The 21,070-nt window shown below is 45.4% G+C and overlaps 1 protein-coding gene across 1 annotated transcript in view; it reads left to right on the plus strand.

Moving 5' to 3' along the window:
• The window catches only part of LOC126537952 (uncharacterized), a 163,814-nt gene extending 148,346 nt beyond the window's left edge, over positions 1-15,468 (plus strand). Inside the window, exons 19-22 of the mRNA XM_055073772.2 lie at positions 3,848-3,929; positions 8,529-8,761; positions 11,260-11,457; positions 15,380-15,468. Coding sequence (XP_054929747.2) covers positions 3,848-3,929; positions 8,529-8,761; positions 11,260-11,457; positions 15,380-15,468 — 602 coding nt within the window. The remainder of the gene's footprint in view (positions 1-3,847; positions 3,930-8,528; positions 8,762-11,259; positions 11,458-15,379) is intronic.
• The last annotated feature ends 5,602 nt before the right edge of the window (positions 15,469-21,070 follow it).

Below are 21,070 nucleotides of genomic sequence, written 5' to 3' on the forward strand. Positions count from 1 at the left end.
AGAGACACTTTGCGCGCATTCGTGGGTTTGTTGTATTCCGTCTATACGCGGACATGAGTGCACTGTTCTACGAAAGACGACGACGTCAGAGCGGCAAACACGAGGACACGCGGAGCGAGATAAGAGAAAAAATCTGCGGGTCTCTGGTGTTTGCAAAGAATGAGAATAATTAGCCGTAATGTTGGCGGCGAGTAACTAATTTCTTCAGCGTTTAGTGCAGTACGAGAGTGGTGAGTTGAAGTTAAACATAACCATGCGTGCACCACTGCTGTTTGTCAGCGTTGAGCACATAGCACACAAGGATGCGCGCTTGCTTGAGGCGTTGTTGTGTGTCATTGTTCATAATCACTGAGAGGGTTGAGCATTATGCTAGCCTCACATAGAGCATCGCGTCGTGGCAAAAGTGTTGAGGTTTATCGAAATAAGGGACTGTGCGTAATTCAATCAGGTATTAAAATTGCATGTATACATCGTTACATACATTCGCGGTTCGCACTACGTTTCGCTGCGCAGCGAAGACGCTCCTGTTCAGCGTGACTCATATTCGGGGCTTGCGTCTTCTCGATGCTGAGTGCACGCTTTGGAGCCATTTTTCTGGCGCGTCCTTGCGTGCTCCTTATGCATACGTGGCCATCCCGCTGTTCAGACGCCAGCTCCAAGCGCTCTCTTCAGGCTTGCTTGAGAGTCCGGGTGAAAAACGGAGTCCTCTCTCATGACGTTCTTCGCCATCTGGACGTCGATCGCAGGCGTTGCTCCACCGACGACTACTTTTCGGAATCGAAGCAGCGTGACTGGTGTTTTTTCGGCTGCGCCTTCCTGCTTGCTCTTGTTCCCTAGTGGGGAGGGGGGGGGGGAGGGATTCGCGTAGGTTTCAGTCGTTTCTTACATTGTCCTTCCATGATGAAATGGCTTCCGCCACACGCCGCAAGCTTGGGGACCCATTCATATCATTGCGTTGGCTCTCGGTTCCACGCTTGTGGCACACTATAGCGTTCGGTATTGGGCACATATGGGTACGATGCCCGGTTTAGTTGCTAATCTTGCACACTTGGCTCGTTGGTTTGTAGGTTTAGCACAGGAATTCGCGACCCAATGAAATAAAAACAATATTGGCGGAACACCACCATTGATTAGGATAATGGCTGTTTTGAATAAACCAAGCATTCTGACACACTCGATCACCAGCCCTGGTTGCGTACACGGAGGTTGGCCATGAGTTCCTCCGGCGTGGTATTCGGCGGGATTATGTGCATAAAAATGTCCCCCCATCGACGCGCCACCGCTGCTTTTGCTAAGTAGCGCCAACCTGTGAAGTGCGCCGCTCTTGCCTGATTCGTTCCTCAAACCACTTCCGCTTCCTAGGTTTTCGTTTCCGGTGATACCACTTCCGAGATTTCCCGCTCCTGAATTTACCTTGTTGCACGCTCGCATCTCTGATCAGTACAGATGTCGCTTCCGCTTAAAGCCAGAAGCTTCGACTGCGTAAGATCTGCGTGAGGCTTAAAGCTGTGGGGAGGGAGGAGTGAGGGAGGCGCTTGGAAAAGGAGGTTAGGTTGGCGGTACTTGGTCGATGAAAAGGGGTATGGAGAGGCTTTAGTGTATAGCTGAAATGAATTCTCTGGGTGCGCCAGATACACGTCAAATGGATGTGTTCGACCCAAATTTTGAGGTGGGCGATTTTGCTCCCCTGTTCGGGCACGTGGTAGAGCGACGTAGAAATGAAGATGATGTTGGAGCCACGAGTTATGTGTGGTAGAAAACAGGTGCAGTCGCATTGCCATTCGCCGACGTCGAACACGGCCATTGACAGCTCTGGTTCGAGTAAGCTTCCACAGCGAAACCATTGAACGGCCCCCTGACAATTTTTATGCCGTACCTCAGTAAGACCGAAAGGGGTAGTCGTCTTCCTTGACGATGCCTCCTCTTCTTATGGCTGTTCAGAGACGAAATATCGCTCGGCGTATTGGCGGCAGTGTCACGTTCCGCCGCTTTTTTTCTCTTTTTTCCGGAACGAATGTTTATCCTGTCACCTTGAGAGGACCGCCGGCCAGATATCTTCCAGCCATGCGTCGTCATTCAGACCGCCTTGGCAGGCGGCCAGAATGCCCTGCCACTCACTCACTCACTCACTCACTCACTCACTCACTCACTCACTCACTCACTCACTCACTCACTCACTCACTCACTCACTCACTCACTCACTCACTCAAAAGAACGTCACGGGCGGCGATCCTGTCCTCGGTGCTTGGACGATGACGGTGTGGCTATCTATTGTGCACAAGCTACCCCTACCGTTGCTGCTGCGTTGTACGCGTTTGTTTGTGAACGTATTCACTTTATATAGATTCTCAGTGTCTTCATCGGTAGAGGTGCGGGGTCAGCTCGCTACAACACAGGGAACTAGATCTTCACACAGGAGGGCATGTTGCTGCCACCGCATTGACAGACCAAGCGACCCAGTAAGAACAAGGCCCGTCACTTGTCAGTCTCTTGGATTCTTGTTATCCCGGTGCTTTCAACGGCACAAGCGGCGTGGACGTCGATGAGTGGCTGGCTATGTGTGAGCGCTTCAGCAACAATAAAAAGTGCCAACCGACGATATAGCTTGCGAATGTAATCTACTTTTTGGTGGACACTGTGGTACTCTGCGTCTACATGCATCAGGAAGATTTCACAGGTTGGAACGTTTGTGATCAGAAATTACGCGATCTATTTTAGAAACCAATCTGACGACAGCTAGCGTCTAAGAAGGAACTCCAGATTCGTGCCTAGACGTCCACAGAGCTGTGCATCTATATTCAAGACGTGTTGGCTCTGTGCCACAAGGTCGACAAAGACATGCCTGAAGCGGACAAAGTCTGACACGTAGACAAAGGCACAGCCGATGGTGCTTTGAATCTGCTACTGCGTAACAATTGTTCTGCGGCGAAGTCCGCCTGCGCAGAGTGTCGTCGTTTTAAGCACGCAAATGTCAGTGTATTACTCACCGCCACGACCGACTTTCCAATACGGCTGCTACATCCTCATGCGAAGGTGTCTCCACACGACGGGAAACGCCAGCTCAGAGAATGTCACGAATATCGTCCGCCGAGAACTCAAGCCCACGACATCTGTTACTCATATGACGGTATGGTTCGATGGGAGGTCGACAATATGGGCATTTTAACCGCCTTTAATAACGGTAGCGCTGCTCGTAACCCGGTCTCCCCAGTCGTAGCTGCTGCCTACACCATACAGAGCCTTCACGCCACGTTCTAGAAATATACCCGAATAGCGCAGGCGAGATAATTGGTTATACTTTACATGCCCCAGGATTGGATACATCGCCCACCATTGCCGCCGCCGCTGGCCTACGTCATACTGACACATCCTTTACAATCAGTGGCGCATGGAACTTGCACTATATTCTCCCTCGTTCAATCATGAGGCCCCAAGTGCTGAACGGCGTGCCACTGAAAACCAGACCAGCTGCCTCACCATCGCCCCAGCGCCGTCAGTCCCACGCATCCGAAACTCGCCGCTCTCCGTCTCCCTTCTGCTGCATCACGGAAAACTAGCCAGTACAGACTGAAGAGGCCACGCTGTATTTACGACCTGGCTTGAAAATTCTCTGATTTTCCTCCATAGACAATGCAATCTTCTTGAAGTTCTGGTTGATGGCGTGGCAGTTACTGCTGGTGGTGGCACCTGCCCACAAATCTATGTAATGAACTCGAACGCGGGCCGCTGGCGCCATGGCTTCACCAACGTTCAGAATAGCCGACGTGAGTACACCTGCCGTGCTTGGAATGGGCACTGCACACAACATGGCTTCTGGTCACCACACCTCTTTTTCTTCTTGTCCTAGTACACTTCCCCCTTGACCTCATCGTTGGAATGGACTTTCTCTCCACAAATGCGGGCCTGTTCGACTGCTCCCTGGGACTTCTGTGCCTAGAACTTCCTGCGTGTTCCGACAACGTTCGACAATTTCACTCCCCTGAACACCATAGTTGTTGGTTTTCGCCGTGGTTACCTTCAGTCTAACTATTTGAAATGTCCATTTGAGCGCTGCCAAATCTGCATACCCGGCCATGTTGTAGACGCTGTAGGCGTGCGACCAGACTCTCACAAAATTAGCGTGGTTACACAGTGCTTTACGCCATGGTAAGGGAAGGGCGTGCGCAGTTTTCTTGGCCTTGCTTGTTCATGCGTCGTTTTATCAAGACGTTCGTGGAAGTAACCCGCCAACTCACTGACCTACAGAAGAAGAATTTCATGTTGAATTTGGGTCCTCAAGAAGCGGACACCTTGACATCGCTCTTCGCCATCCTAATGAAGCAACCTCTTCTAGCACACGTTTAACCGTCAGCCAGCACGAACATGCGTACTGATGACAGTGGCCACTGTGTGGGTACCGTCCTCGTGAAACAGCAGCACGTCATAAACCGCGTGGTCGACTACGCAAACCGCCTCCTGTTGCTGTCGTAGCAAAATTACTCAATAAGAGAACGCGAGTACTGAGCTCTCGTCTTAATCATCGAAAAATCTGATCGTACCTGTATGGCAGGGACTTGTAATTACAGACCTCAATGAAGTTTGCTGGCTTTCTTGTGCCCAGGGGTCGCCTTTGCCGTTGGGCACTACGCTTGCAAGAATACACATTTTCTGTGTTCTATTAATTTGGATGGCGACGCTAAGACGCCGACTGCTTACCTCGTAACTCAGTGGATTCCCCTGATACACTAGAAGATCAGCCTGGATCCTTTGTCCACTCCATTACAGACTACGCGCAAATAGCTGCCGAACAGCGCCCTGACTCATCGTTGTGGCGTATTACATATGGTCTCAACTTTCCACACCCGGACCCTTTCTTTCGGATTACCTTACACCGCTACCTTACACCGCTACAATGCCCGCCCATACGCCACTTAGCTCTTCGTTGTTCCCGCGCATCTTCGCTCTGCTGCTGTGGGCCAGCTTCAAGATGCACTGACCACCGTACGCCTAGGTGGATCACGCACGTATGATCACATCCGTAGGCGCTGTTTTGGCCTGGTCTGTTGCATTCTGTGCGACAGTACGTTGCAGCTTGCGACTGCTGACAGAGACGCAAGATGTCTGCTCTACTACCTGTTGGCAACCGTCAGCCCCTTAACATCCTTGATGTACCACATTTCCGAGCAAGACTCAATCTCCTGGGGCCTTTCCCCGTGTGAATCACTGCCAATAGATTGCTTGTAGTCGTTGCCGACAACGCAGCGCGGTACGCTGGGACACGAGCACTTCCCGGCAGCTGTTCTGCTAGTGTAGCCCATTTACAACGTCTTCCTTCGCGACGATGCTCCTCGTCCGGTACCGGCTGCTGCTTCCAATCTTAAAATTGTCGACGAAATTCTTCGTTCCTGCTCGATCATCCCTAGATCACCATTGCGTACCATCCACAGACAAACGGCGTTGCTGAACACCTCTATGCTTGCTGTTTACGTGTCGGATGACCACCATGACTAGGAGATCATGCTGGCTTTTGTGATCTTCACCTAAAACTAATCATGTTATGCCAGAGATGTCAACTTGTCTTTTTACCCACCATTGCCATGTACCCCATGCTCAATCGTAAAGCAGGCGCATCCAGTTCCTACGCTTATGAGGCTCTTGCCCATGTTCACATCTCCACCAGTTTGACCGTGATCGTTTATCAGTTTCGGAGATGAATCAAAATGTATTTAGGATCGCTGACAAGGGGAAGTGAGTTCTCTCGAGGCTGTGGTTGCCTTCACGTCGCGTGCCTACGCGACAATCTTCTATCATGTTATGTCTTAGGGCGTCATACGCAAATTATGAATGTGACCTTTCAAGATGCTCTACTAAATCTTACGCCAGCATCTGCAACAATGACGAGTCACATAGTCTCCTCATGAGAACACTAATTGCACTGGGGTGGTGCTTCTTAAAGCGAAGGGAAATTTCATGAGCTTGTGCTTGGACGATGTCGATGACGATGGTGCGGTTATTTGTTGTGTACGCGCTAGCCATACCGCTGCTGCAGCGTCGTGCGCTTTGTCTTGTAGTTATATCCTTTGTATACAGATTTTTCCTGTACCAATACTAACAGTCAACAGACTCCTAAATTTCTGTCCGCTGCAAAGTGTGACAGTTCTGGTGTAAGTGTGCATAACGTAAACGGAACGTGCTGTATGCACGCCGTTAGCTCACCATGTGAAACCGAATTGCACTTGTGAACCCGCCATAATGAAGTTTTATGCAGGCAAGCGTACTTATTTGCTCGTCACCGCTGTAGTCCTTCATAAATCGGTACGCTACGGTAAATGTACAGAGAGACGTGAGATCGGGAATCCAATTTATATATCGTCACTGCCTTCGTCATTTTACCACAGGGCTGCAAACCGCTCATACTTGTCACGGACTGCTTTCAGGAATATGGCGCCGGGAGCTGCGAAATTTTACGGTTCTGGTATAAATGTGCGTACGGGTAAAAAGAGCACGCAGTATGCGCACTGACTACCCACCATTTGATACCGAATTACATTTATCAAGCAGAAACGAGAAAAGGCTATGAGGGCCAGATATTTCACGCTTATAACCTAAATCACTCGGTTGTCAGCGATGGAACGGGCAGCACTGTGCGCGAAGTTCCAGCCCCAACCTTTGGTTCGGCCAAAGTGGGCTTGCACACGCCGCCAGTGGCGAGTACAATTCTTTACGTAGCACCTGCTACCTGCCAAGCAAATGGCGGCTGACTCCAGCAGTGGCGCCGTGGTTAGACTGAGGTTAGATTTAAGCGGGGCTATATCTTTAGGGGTTCTGAATTGTTGCCTAAAGAAGAAAAATTGCGGCCGAAGGATTCTCACGATGACTGTCAACGGTACTGCGTTTGCATTGAATCAGTGCAGTCACACAACGTTTCGCCACCATCGAAACGAAATAAGAAAAGTTGACAGTCACTATAGCGTACGCTAAAGAGGACGAAGGTGAGAAGCCTGTGCACTCACGAGGCATCCGTTAAATAACATGTCATTCTCATTCGAATGCGTCGTTACTTCCAATAACTTGTTTTCTCCCGCCAAAGGTGACAGTTTCGACTTCCTTCTTTCCTGTGTCCTAATCGGTATGCCTTAATTAACTTCGCCCTAACACAGAAGCTTGCGGGTCCGACTCCCGCCAAATCTGGTGGGTTCGAGTACCTTATCTCTATCTCAACCATGTGGGTTCTACTCGCACAAAAAAGTTGAATGTCTTAATTACCTATTTTAACTGTCCCTTAATTACCCATGTATTAAACCGCTACATGGTACGACTCACATCAATTTCGCTGCCGTTCAGTTTTGATGCATAACACCAGACTGCCAATTTTCTAAACTGGCTTCACCTCATTAAAGGCCTGTGCTGCAGCGGGACACCTTCTTCGCAGTTTTCCAAGTTAAAAAAAAATTAGAAAATGGGGTTTTACGTGCCTAAACCACTTTTTGATTGTGAGGCACGCCGTAGTGGAGGACTCTGGAAATTTCGAGCACCTGGGGTTCTTTAACGTGCACCTAAATCTAAGTACACGGATGTTTTCGCATTTCGCCGCCATCGAAATGCCGCCGCCGAGGCTGGGATTCGATCCCGAGACCTCGTGCTCAGCAGCCTAACACCATAGCCACTGAGCAACCACGGCGGGTAGTTTTCCAAGTTGAGCGGATGGTTGGGTTCGAACCGAAGCGGCCCCGGTGACAACCCATGGACCCAGGAAGGCGGGAAAGAGGTTTAGTTACAAACATACAAAGATTCCCAGGTAGACAGCCGCCGGAAAATTTCTTGAATGCCCAAAGAATGCTAAGGCACGATTTCAACCAATAACCGAAAGTAAAGCTCACGCCCTGATCCTAGCTTTGGTGAAGCTCGAGCCCAGACCTTCGGCCAAACTGGGGTACACACGGCACCTGTGGCGAGTGCTATTCCTTTGTTAGCCGCCGCTACACACCGAGCCAACGGCGGCGTGCTTTATGCACGCGGCCACGGCTCGGCTGATTGAGTTTAGGTTTAGCGGGGTTATATCTTTATGGCGTTCGTCATCCAGTGCTGCGATGCAGTCAGCTTCTTGGATGCCAACCTTAGTCACTGGGTTTTACAATGAGAGTACTGTACTGATGTAAACACGAGTAATAATGTGCACGCTTGATACGCACCCACGTGCTAAAATAAGACGCTTAATCACTATAAAAAAGGACCGACCGAGGCCACAGCTTGGAAAAAAGTAAAAAAATTATTATTCAGGTTAAATTATATTCCAACTACTCATTGTTTCCACAAGCTGATGCCGGTTGCTTTTATCTCGGGCTGTGAACATTTTGGCATTGTGTGTGTCTCCATGTAGCAGAATAAAACATATACGTTCAACTACTTCTCGATGTTCAGGCAACACAGCTTAACAAAAGCGGCATCAGCTTAAGCACTGAAGCGTCACTACCTCGTCCTTCTATATTTGCATGGCCATCAGAGGAATGGGCCACGGCTTTTTCCAAATACACCAATAATACCTACAGAGGCGACGACCTCATAGTGTATAAGACGGACATACTCAACATTGTCGCTGCACTCTTCAAGTCGGTGAAACAGCAGTGGATTACCAACCTCATCGCTTGGAGTGTCTACAGGCAGCTGCTGCCGTTCACAGATTGGAGGTTTTTAGTGAACCCGGACGAACCAAGTCAAGCCTGCTATTATTTCGTCAGAAAGGTGATGAAGTTGGCGATTGTGGCTCCCTACCTGCTCTCCGGTACGTTGGCCACCTGTAACATTTCTCTTATACCATTTGTCACTTTGTTGCTATCGCCTATTCGTTAGATTAAAAAGCCAGCAGGAGACGCTAAAAAACAAAATCTCTTCATTCAGAAAGCATTAAAGAGGTATGTGCTACCAAACTGAATTGGTAGACATGTTTCGCGCATATCCCAACGCGGTAGGGTAAGGACAAGGACGAATATGACTTATCTTCATTGGAAAACATCACCTTAGTATGAGCATTTTGATTACCACCGACGTTGCATTACATAGCCACAGTGAAGGCTACAAATTTGAAAATGTAGTTAGCGTGTATTTGAAAAATGTATTTCAAAGATATTCACGTGTCGCCGTTTCGATAATTAAAAAGTACGCTTTGGCAGCTTATATGAGACGGCTATTTTGACATTGTAATTGTTTTGGAACGCGGAGACCCCCGGTTTAATTTGCCAATTGCCTTTACGCTCATGTTATTTTCTTTGACCATATTTTTTTTTATTCCTGAAGCAGTAGAGTCGTTTTGTCTCAGATGTTAGAGGCATGTATCATTGACAAAAAAGTTCGCAAAACTTTGGGTGCAGAACGTTGTGATTTGCCAGTGTCTGAAGAATACCAGCCCTACTGAGCAGGTGAACCACTGTTACCTTAAACGTTGCAGTTACTCGTTTTGCACTTATGTAACGATGATTTATCCCAGTAAAGACAACTGTAATATAGTTACTGACACGAGGTAAGTAACTCACTGGAACAAGTATTGCTGAGTATTTTGTGACGTAACGCCAGCCACTACAAAGGTATTTAAGATAACAATTTCCGCCAACTTTGATGCTTAAACATCTGATTTGCTAGTAATACTCATGCTTGTATATTACGCAATGTTTCACATGCTAGACAAGGAATCAAACACACCTACGCGAGACTGTGCATATATGATTGCAGTATGTCATTACAATTCGTCAACACAACAGCACGCGACACAGCGAGGTTACAGCACTGTGAGACGGTACGAGATTCACGCATCGCTTTCTTCAGCCGCCGTTTCAGGGACACAACCCTTAGCAACGGTTTGCACTCGTCAGTGCAAAGATACATGATGGTATGGTTTTATTGCTCGAACCAATGATTAAAGCGTTCCTGCGGCATATCTGCAAATGACTGCCAACTCATCATCACACAGGAACTTCGACTCCATAGCAAATCATAACAATAAATAATAATAAGTCCGATGCAGCATAAAAGTCTTTCCCTACAATCTTCAATTCAATCACTCCTATCTCGCATCAGCAGCCTACATTATAGGCCTGCAAATTTTGTAATTTCATCCTACCAGTTTCTTTTCTAAAATTTCAGACTGTTTCCTTTCCTGTAGAGCCCGTTCATTTCTCTTAACCATGAGCATACTATTTTACGTGCCACTGCCCCATTCAGTTGTCCTTAGGTAATTGTCAAGCTTCTTGTTACATTCCGTGTTCTAGTCTAATATTGTACTGCAGATAGAATGATTGTGCAATGGTCGTTTCAAGGATAGCGGTAAGCTCTCGATCATGCCCATGTAATGGGTTCTGCAGGTTCTCCAATCTTTTGCATTGTTTGGCTGAGTTCCATTTCGTGATCCCCGTCCAGTGCAATCGATTGACCCAGATAAGCACATATTCTAGAAACAAAATTATCGTTCCGTTACAAGCGTAGGTCAGCAAACTCACTAATGAGTCGACTTAGTCAAACGCAGACTCACCTGACCCGTGAGTCTGAGGGAGTCCGTCTGAATAGAAGTTTGGTGAATCCGGGTTCCAATGAGTAGAGCTAAATAAAATTTTGGTTTGATTGAGCATGAGTGAGCCTGTATGAGTACAATTGCGGTGTTTCTGAGTATGAGAGACCCTTGCTAATTAGAATATTAGTGAGCTATAAGTGAGCCTGAGCTTCGAGAGTCTTTGTGCTTTTTTTTCTTGCCTTCTTACAAAAAGGGCAGAAATATTATTCATGGGATCGCAAAGCCCGCGTCCTTTTCCTATTTAAGTGATTTGCAAAAAAAAAAAGCGGTTAGTAGCCTGCCAACAAATATTTCTGGTAATAAGTTAACGAGATGACTTACACCAGCTCGCTATGTCGTTATATGTTACTGTGAGTGATTATGGTCGTTAAAATAGAACATATCTCTTCAACTGAAGACCAGTGTCTGTTGTTTCTGGTATGCTATGTTTATGATAGTTACCACGAAAACCGAAAACTTGGGCTGGTTAAATTCTAATTTATACCCGGTTATACTCTTTAAAAATAACATTCCATTTATTCGCTGCCCCCTCCCGAACTTGCAAAATATCAAAGCTAAATACGAAAGAGCCTATGAATATTTCATCGATACCTGCCCAAGCCTCTGCTTTTTCGCTTTTCGAAGTTTAACTCGCGATGGATCAGTATTTTTTAGATAATCTCCTATGCACTGAGGTAAGTCGATGCGGGCTTTTTGTTATGTTCGTCCATGGCAACCAGTGACCAACGAAAAGACGCTGAATGAGACAGCATCAATGGTTGAACATATTCGACGAGCCTTCAGGAGAGCATTCGAGACATCAAGCTGGATCACTGGTGATGTAAGACAAGCGGCCATCCAGAAACTCACAAACATGAAGTACTACGTGGGAAGTCCTGGACAGCGGCTAGACCCCGCCGCCATTGAGAAGTATTACGGTCAGCAGGTCCCTCAAAATAATTATCCAACACAGCGCGTGACATAACATTGCAAATATAATTGCCTTATTCTATTGAGGTTTTGTTTGTTAAGCAGTGCCGAAGTTAGATGATGCAGTGACGTCTGGTTAGAAAAGAGTCACGGTAACGTGGTAGCTTAAAGGGGTCCTGACCCACCCTCGGGCTTGGTCTAAAAACAGAGTTTGCAGATAGCATGAGCAGCTGTCAACTTTCTAAGTCAAATTGTGCAGACGTGCGTGCAAAGTGCAAAACGACCTTTTTCTCAAGAAGTCTCTTCTCTTAAAAGAAGCTTTCTTACTGTTTTCCGGTGATATATTTCGCCAATTCCCTATGCGGCTGGTACTGGCCAATAGCTGACATAAATGAAGAAGGGTGTTCGGAGCAGTGCACTTCTTCCTACTGTTACTGTGTGCATTTATTGACATAGTTTAATAAGCAAGCTGAAGTAAACGAAAATCCGCCTTCAGATTTCGATCAGAATTAAGTACTTTGATATTATGTACTTGTGATATCATGTCTACGCTAGAAGCCAAGGGTTCTTCCCATGAAACCATGCTAAACGAAATGAAATCCAATCGTTCCAAGCTGTTCCAATACGAAAAAACCTTCGACTACATCATTTCAAGGTTTACAAAAATAGAGAGCGGCTGTTCCGCTTTGGTCTTGCTCAAAAACCAGATTGAGGGCCTTCAGACGCTCGCCGAGCGAAACTCCAGTACTATTGAAACTGTAGCCGGCAGGAATGATAATTCCGAGCACCGCGCCCGCCGGTAAAACCTTCTATTTTTTCGCTTCGATGATGACGTCAAGATTGGCACAATTCGAAGAATTATTACTAAAACTCGGTAAGCAAACACTCCAGGTATATCTTCAGTCAAGATGCGTGGAGCGGGCTCACAGAATAAGCCGGTTCCAACCAAACACAAAGCACCCAATCGTCGTGCGTTTTCCACAATACAAAGACAAAGAAATCGTTCTTTTAAATAACAGGAAGGTTAAAGTTTCCCATTATAGCATTGGGTAGGGCTGTTCACCAAAGACGCGCCTTGCGCAAAAACGCCTTATCAATTTCGGCGAATCCCAGCACAAAACATGGAAGCTCCGTCATGACGAAATTTTGATTGAAAAAACCGCTTACATCTTTGATCGCCGTGCGTAAAATGTAGCCCCTTGACCCCCAATGGCCACAAGTTCACAAATCTTCTGAAGGAAGCTCAAACAGTAAGCCTTTATCACTAACGTACACAAACATTCAGAGCCTTCTGCCTAAATGCGACGATGTTCGTTTCCTTATTGATGCCACTGAATAGACCTAATAGTACTAACAGAAACATGGCTGTGGTCTTCAATTTCCAATCCAGAACTCTTGTTTTGCTTCCCACATCACGATATCTTCCGACTTGACTGCGTGACCAAACGAGGCGGCGGTGTTCTGATAGCAGCTCACCAACGACTTCAGTGCAGTCCTCTCAACAGCCCTTCCACCCCCTAGAGCTACTAATAAAGGTCAATCATTCTTATCCTTGCCTTATTACTGGTGCATGTTACCGCCCCCCTGACGCTCATCCTTCATTCATAAGATAATTCCACAGCGCCCTAAATCTACTTCCCATATCAAATCCCAGTGCTCGCTTGCTAATAATCGGCGACTTCAATTTTCCTACGATAACTTGGTCTGACCTCACCCTGACAACATGAAAATGTATCGTAGAAAGGAATTTCGTCGACACATGTTTGACATTCGGCTTTTCACAACTTGTGTCTGCGCCAACTCGACAATTCGATAATTCCTCGAACATATGGAGGTTATCCTAACTTTACATGCCGATAGGACATCATCACTTACACATTTAACTGCTTAAGCGATCATGCAATATTCCGCACCACAGTTCATCGCAAGTTATGACATCAGAAAAAAATAAGAAAGCTATCACGCTCTACGGTAAAGGAACCTGCGATGCCATGAATGAAGAAAAAACAACATTCTGCGATTGGTTCCTCAAATACTTTTCGCGGCGCTCTGTTGAGTGCTTCTTGGTCCTTCTTTAAAAACAAAATGGAGCATTTAGTTGCGAAGTGCATTCCCACCGTTACCGTTATACAAAATCATCCTCCCCTGGTTCAACGCTTGACTCAAACGCTTCAGTAACAGGACTAAAATATTATTCCGGTGAGCGAAACAGTCAAACACCCATTCGCACGGGCCAAATATTATGCTGTAGATAAAGCTTTCGCAGCGCTATCTCAAAAGCCTAAAGGGGTTTTCTTTTGAACAACATTGCCAGATACGTTACGAAATAATGCAAAGTGATTCTGGAAACCCATTAACCTTAGTAATCCTAAATTCTTGTCGTTAACTGATGAACATAACCCACTCTTACAGAAGGTGATGTCGCCCAAATATTGAACATATTTTCTGCTCTGTATTCACCAGCGAACCTAAAAACGAAGTACCTGACACCCCATTCTTCAACCACGAAATCATGCCATCATTAACGTTCCAACCTAATGGAATTTTGAAAGATATTGAGTCATTGTCACTAACATCTTCATCTGACATTGATGGAATCAGTTCAAATATACGCAAAAACACAAAACATATCTCAAGCACCATTTTAGCGCACATTTTTCTTCGATCTCTATGTGAATCGGTGCAGCTGGACTCGAAGATGGGCAGAATTATACCAGTTGCAAAAAAAGTACCTCAAATTACAATCCCAACTACCACCCCAGTTCTTTACTTCGTTTGCTCAAAAGTTTTGGAGCATATCATCAACTCACACAGAGTGAAATTCCTAGTAGCTAACCAATTCTTCCATCCTAACCAACACGGCATCCAGAAACGACTATTTGTGACACACAGCTTTCACTTATTCTTCAATCACATTAGCATATTTACTAACACACCAGTAGACTTAGAAAAAGCATTAGTTAAAGTTCCGCACAAACGCTTGGTTTTAAAGCTATCGTGGCTAAATTTAAGCCTCCCGATTTTCGATTGGATGTGTGACTTCTTCACTAACCGTCAGCAGTTTTTTTACGCTAACAACGCTTCTTACCATATGTACCCCGGACCTTCTGGCGTACCGCAGGGCACTGACTTTGGTCCTATACTTTCCTTGATCTACATTATTGAACTTCATACTTTAGTGACCTTCCTCTTCAGTCTAACGTCGGCCTATTCGCCGATGATTGCGTTCGTTACCACCCTGTACTTAATCCTTCCGATTCTTGCATTCTTCAGTTAGATCTTAACTGCATTCAAGGATGGTGCGAAAAATGGTTAATTAGCTTGAATAAAAAAAAGACGTGCTAATTTCATTGCACCCGAGACAATCGTACCAAACTTTTAAGTACACTATTTCTGGATCAGAAACTCTCCTTGCAAGCACTTATAAATACCTGGGCATAAAATTAACTTCCGATCTTTCTTGGCTTTCTTGGTCATCGCAGATATCACACGTTATTAACGACACTAACCGTGCACTTGGCTACTTGCGATGAAAAGTAAAACTTGCTTCTCCTTTACTAAAGATCCTAGCATTCTTAACACTAGTTCGGCCTAAGTTGGAATACGCATGTGCAGTGTGGGACCCCTTTTAATCTAACCATACACATACACTCGAAGCTGTCCAAAACCCTGCGATAACATTTGTTTTATCGGATTAAACATATTACATCAGCGTATCTGCCTCAAATACCGCGCCAATATTAAAACGTTAGCCTCCCGGCTCAAAATTTCTCTCCTTTGTCTTTTTTATAGTTTCTGTCGCGTATCACCTTCCCCATCTGCTATAGCTCTCGCCCACTAGCCTTCCTACATCACAAGCCATAGAAAGGCAGTTTATCGACCAGTATCACGTTCTTCAGCCCACATGCATTCATATTTTTGTACAAACAGCCAAAGACTGGAATAACCTGCCCACTGACTTCATCAGCGACTCCGACCCCAACAAATTCAAGGAATTCATTGATCACCTGATCTACTGATGTAACAGCCCACTCATGTAATTCAACAGGAGATTTGAGCTATAATAAACAACTAAATAAATAAATAAATAAGCCGACTGTCGACTGCTCCGCTAGGCCGCGGTTGCCCCATAGGAACTAAACTTCAGACAGGCTACTGATTGGTATGCAACTGTGGGGTCTCGCTAACTTCGATTGGATTTCAGCACTCAACTAGCCTTGAGCCACACCAGACAGGAGTGTTTGAGTGCGAACACATAGCCAAGCCCTGCGGTGCACTAAGCAAATCCTGCGCATACGCACTACAGTCGCATGTAGTTGCGATCTGCAATATAACGTAGACACTGCGGCTGCCGCGGGTTACACGAGGAGTCCGCTCGGTGACCGCACTGAGGCTCGCTGAGAACATCTCTGTTGGTCCGTCGTCGGCGCCAAATTCGTAATTAGCTAAGTCTACGCGAACATCCTGCATCAAATTTGAAACTGCATACCATGGTGACGTTCAGTAAGCGGAGCCTTCTGGATTCGTCCAGCGTCTGATAAACATCACAAGGCCTGTGCACTTCAATCAATGACGTCATGCTCTCTTGCCCGACTACAATAGAATCTAATGGCGATTCTCTTGACTAAGCCACGGTGATTTTGACGTTGCTGCTTTCGTCAAGCCGTGCTTGATAGTGGAAACCTCAGTCCAGGTAGCACGACGTCACAAAGCAGAGTGCACGCGCCTTCCTTCCAGGAGGCGCTGGCTCGTCCCGCTGCGCCTCAGGTTTCGCACTGCAATGCACTGAAGAACGAGTGGGAGCACCACGAAGGGTATCATAGGCGATAACAACGCTTCTTCTCAATGCATGGAAGTACTTTTTGGTAAAGTATTGATCATGTGTAGCATTTCAGCTTTAACTGCATTTCTCGAATTCGATAAACAGTGGTTCAGGGCCCTTTAAAGTTGCATGCTTCGAGAATAAATACCTTACGTAGGATCAATACCAGAGCCCTTTCGATTGATAACAATGTTTTTTTGGATGACTACGTTTTTGTTGTACTGTTTCTTGTAGCCACGCTACGCGTATTTTTGTCACTGAGTCGCGTAGTATGGTAGTGAAAATGATAAATGCTTGATGTTCACATCATCATAACTTGGCATATGAAGAAAATGTAACCAATCGGGATATTTCTTCTGAGTAACTGCACAAAACTTCAACGCGTAAGCATTCTATAGTTGGTTTTGATGCCTAAAGCAATTTTAGGCTTAATTTGTTGAGTCAGAACATGGACACTCTTAGAAATTCATTCGAAGCGTGAATCATATCACTGGTCTTTTAAAAGAAGTTGGCGATTGAATTCGTTCCGATGGTACATGCGAAGGTGTACCTTGTGGGCTTAATCGGAAAGCTAGAGTACAAGTGCAGTTAGGCCAGTTTACTCAGTACACAGCAAATACCATACTTTAGGAAGGAAGCATCCTGTCATCAGTGCTGGCTGGTAACTGAAGTATTACTAAGAGCCACACTTAGGAAACTCGCCCGAATAGCACAGCTAAACAAAGTGAAATTTTCAAAAAGATAGGCGCAACTTTCGCGTTCCAATGGCACCTGCGTGTTGGCACGCAAGAACCTTCAGATCAAAAGAAGAGAAAAAAAAAAAAAAACGCGATATATATTCAGACCTAAACGTCGCCGGGGGTTGTTCGGAGTGCTATGGGTGCGTTATGGAGGCCTTATAGCTAATAGAAGGCATGGGAAATTTGCCGTTGTACATAACCACGCAGTGCAACATGTGCTTGTTGTATTTCGATTCGTTGCTGGGAAGTTTGCGATTTACTCTAAGGACATGCCACGGGGCCATATAATGACCTCGGGCGGTTTGTTCCGTTACTTGTTAAGCGCTTTGCCACTGAGCGAATTCTAGGTGTAGTGGAGCTCCTACTCGCCCGTCATGACAACATGTCGCTTCACTGCTACGTTCAATACAACGACAACCAAAGTTCACAAAGGTTTTAATGGGCGCCCACGATTTGCGTATAAGTTCGTTAATAGGGAGCATGTGACCAATTCAGCCTGCACTGTCTTCATCACATGTTAGATTCAGTGCCGGACGTGACAACGGACAAATTTTTCGATGCATGGAGGAAGGCACTATCGGTTTCTTGTCATCAGACTTGGGCTGACCAGAAGACCTGGATCTTCGACGAAACTACAGTGAACGCCTACTATGCTACCAATTTCAATACTGCGGTTATTCCAACCGCAATTCTGCAGCTCCCCTTCTTTTATACCGGAGCTCCTCCTGCTATCAACTATGGCGGCATTGGCGCGGTAAGTACATGTAATCTTAAATACTATTTTATATATTAAGATCGTTTCTGAAACTTAAAAACTGGGATTAGTGCGCGTAATTCATAATGTATGCTGTCCTGCTAGCACAGACGTTGTAAACAAAGTTCCAGGTGTCCAAAAAGTATTCACAGGCATTTGCTTCCGTCGCCGTCCCAGGGAAGTCGCCGTTAATGAGTTGTTTTAACAGGCTCCATAGATGATACTGCAGCGTTGCTAAGAAGATCCGTGCACTTTGTTTCCAAATGTGTCACGGAATTTCACTTACGTTGTAGGCACTGTACATGCTGTATAGTTTACTACTACATTTGTTAAAAAATGCGGTACTCTTGTCCCTATTCCTGCGATTTTGCAATGCTCTGAAATCTTGCGGCATGGGAAAACCGTCTTTATGCGTTTTCTTTATTTAGATGTTTAATTTCACAAGCCCAGCAGTGACTGTGTGACACCAAAAAGAGCGAGCACTATGAAAGCAGTGGACAGTGCATTCCCTTCTGCCACCTACATGGGAGCAGCTGGCCTACAGCTGCCGCGACAATTGTAGATGCGGTTACATAAACAAATAGTGAATGTTGCCTGCTATGAAATACTTTAGTGTCGTAGAATATGTCGCGAGTGCAATTTAAGGGACATTCGCCTGCATCACAATAAAAACGCATGCCTCTGCTTTAGGCTATATTGCGAAAGTGGCAACCGCAATAACGCAGTAGTTGGAGGAGCACGGTTTTGATGATTCTGATTCGCTCTAATTTCTTCCGATTAACCATTGGAGTCACGCTACGTTTACTATATGGTTAAATGGCCTTAACTTAGTATGCTCTCTGAGCAAACATTATTTTTCTTGGAAATAGGCGGCCAGTATATTTCTTTATGGGGGCCTACTATTTTTCTATGAAAAAATAAGTAAGCAGATTTGATTGCGGCATGACACTCGCGTACACTTTTGGAAAACAGCAAATCTTATAAACGAAACTACTGCGGACATAGGATGGTTTGCTGTGCCATAAATGCGGGCATATTTTAACCGAGGGATCACTAGGATGTTAGAATCCCTGATAATGTATATTGGTACCAGCGCCCATTTTGCACATTTATTTATTATTGTTATTTATTAATTAATTTATTATATTTATTATATTATTATTATTTATTAATTATATTATTATTTATTATTTATTAATTTAATAATTTATTTATTAATTATTATTATTATACGCTCCAGCATGCAGGGGTGGCATGCATCGGCATTAAGGCGGTGGCAACAGGGTCTAAAAACGAGGCTTAGTAAGGATCCGTGATAAATTGCGTAAAGGCGTGTGTTGTAAATAATACGTAGCTACCTTAAATGCCAAACGCGCCGTTTAGAGGGTTAGAGAGTATGAGGAATTCTGAATAGGTTGATGGGCGTAAGTAAATATCACTTTCTGTTTTGCCTGCTTTCTGTTACATTGACTTCTTCGACAGTATGTGCCGGATGCCGCTTGATATCGAAGACAGTGGGTTGTCACTGCATTAAATTTATTAGGAATGTTGGTGCGCAGCCCTTAGGCGCCCGTTCCAGCGTTATGCGTCAGAGTGCGTCGGCGTCCCTCGTAACCGAAGTAACGAGCGCAGCGAAGGATCGGAGCAATGACCTGCCAGGGGCTCGTGTGTGTTTTGAGCGCTGTTTAACATGAACGAAACAGCGAACATGGAGCATAGCGGGTGATGAAAGACGGCGATAGCGAAGACAGCGCGAGTATTTAAGCGGAGGAGAAAAGTGGAGCGAAACCACAGGCCGAAAGCGGACGAGGAGAGTATGGCGAAAGCGTGCGATAAAGAGCGTAAGTGCCGTGCAATGTAGGCCAGTCCCCACACACTCTCAAGTTCAACAAATGGCCACAGGGCGAAAAAATCGACCACGCGCTGCTGCTAACAAAACCAGCATAGTAGAATCACTTCGGGATGCTTACGTTAGTTCCAACACTTCCCGCTAGACGCGCCGTAATAAGCGCATATTATCTTACAAACTCTCTTACAATTACCGAAGCATTTTTATTACATAAAGAAGAGGGCAAAATTATCATTGCTAATTATATATTGTACTCTTTGTAAGTAAGTTTATTCTTTCTTTGGTCACTATAAACGCAAATAGCGTTCAGAATCATCGATCTTTCAAGTGACCTCTGGCCTGGATTTAAAATTTTTACCGGTATTTTCGAGTGCGTGGCGGCACGGATTCATTTGTTCGTGCACTCAGACTGGTTGCTTCTTTTTTGCTGAAACTGGTTTATTGCGCTTCGATGTCTCGCGTTATTTAACTTCGGGTGAAGTGACGCGTTTGCAAGCGGACATGTAAGCCGGAAAGTTTGGTTTCGGTCGTGTAGCCATTCGGAACAAGTCTGCATCGAAATGGGAGCTGGATTCTGATGCGTCTGACGACGGCAATAACGGTGAGTCGTTTAACACCGCTGCTTGAATCGTTATATAATATTCGTCTCATTAACTTACAGGCGGAGGCAAGTTAACAAACTAGATCCTGCACAACATATGGGCAGTCAGGATCGTCCGTTGCTGTTTCCTAATAAACCGTTACTTGCGAGGCTGTCGTTGTACACACAAAGGAAAGAAAGCGATATCAGAACGCCCGTCTCATTTTTCATCATATTGTAGCCGTGGCCATAGATGACTGAGTAGCTTAAACAATATACATATAAATCTTTTTGTCGAGTCCGCCGGCGATTTCTTTCGTCCACAAAACCGAATAATCCTTTGGTAAAATCATGTAAAAGTACAGAATTTAATGTAATAAACAGTTGCAAGCGTGATAATTCACCCATATTTCGTACTTGTTTGTTCCAAATGTTCTTGCTGTTCAGTTTGCTTTACCGTAGGGCATTTATTTTTGCAGTAGTGAAGCGGTGCATCACGTTGGTCCAGAAAATATTGCACCAGTTCTAATAGCTTCATGACTTTCATGCATTTGCTTGTGGAACCAGTAGTGCGATCTCTTCCAGTGTATAAATGAACGCACAAATGTTCTCATTTGTGATCGTAATAATACTTTAGCTGCTTACATGTGTTGTAGCTAGGCAGACATCAATTTTATGGACACTAGCATTATTTAACATGCCGCTTAAGCCCCCTAGAACAGACAGTGTACATTTGCATGTATTCTGTAGCCGCAAGCCATTACAACATATATATCCCTCCTTTTTGCGTTTCATATTGCAAAGTTGTGCTTTTTCAATTTCTGATTCAGTCAATATTTCTGTTCCAGACATTCAGTAATGAGGATGGCACCAGTA

This window comes from Dermacentor andersoni, chromosome 3, assembly GCF_023375885.2.
Source record: "Dermacentor andersoni chromosome 3, qqDerAnde1_hic_scaffold, whole genome shotgun sequence".
In the NCBI taxonomy this organism is placed as follows: Eukaryota; Metazoa; Arthropoda; class Arachnida; order Ixodida; family Ixodidae; genus Dermacentor; species Dermacentor andersoni.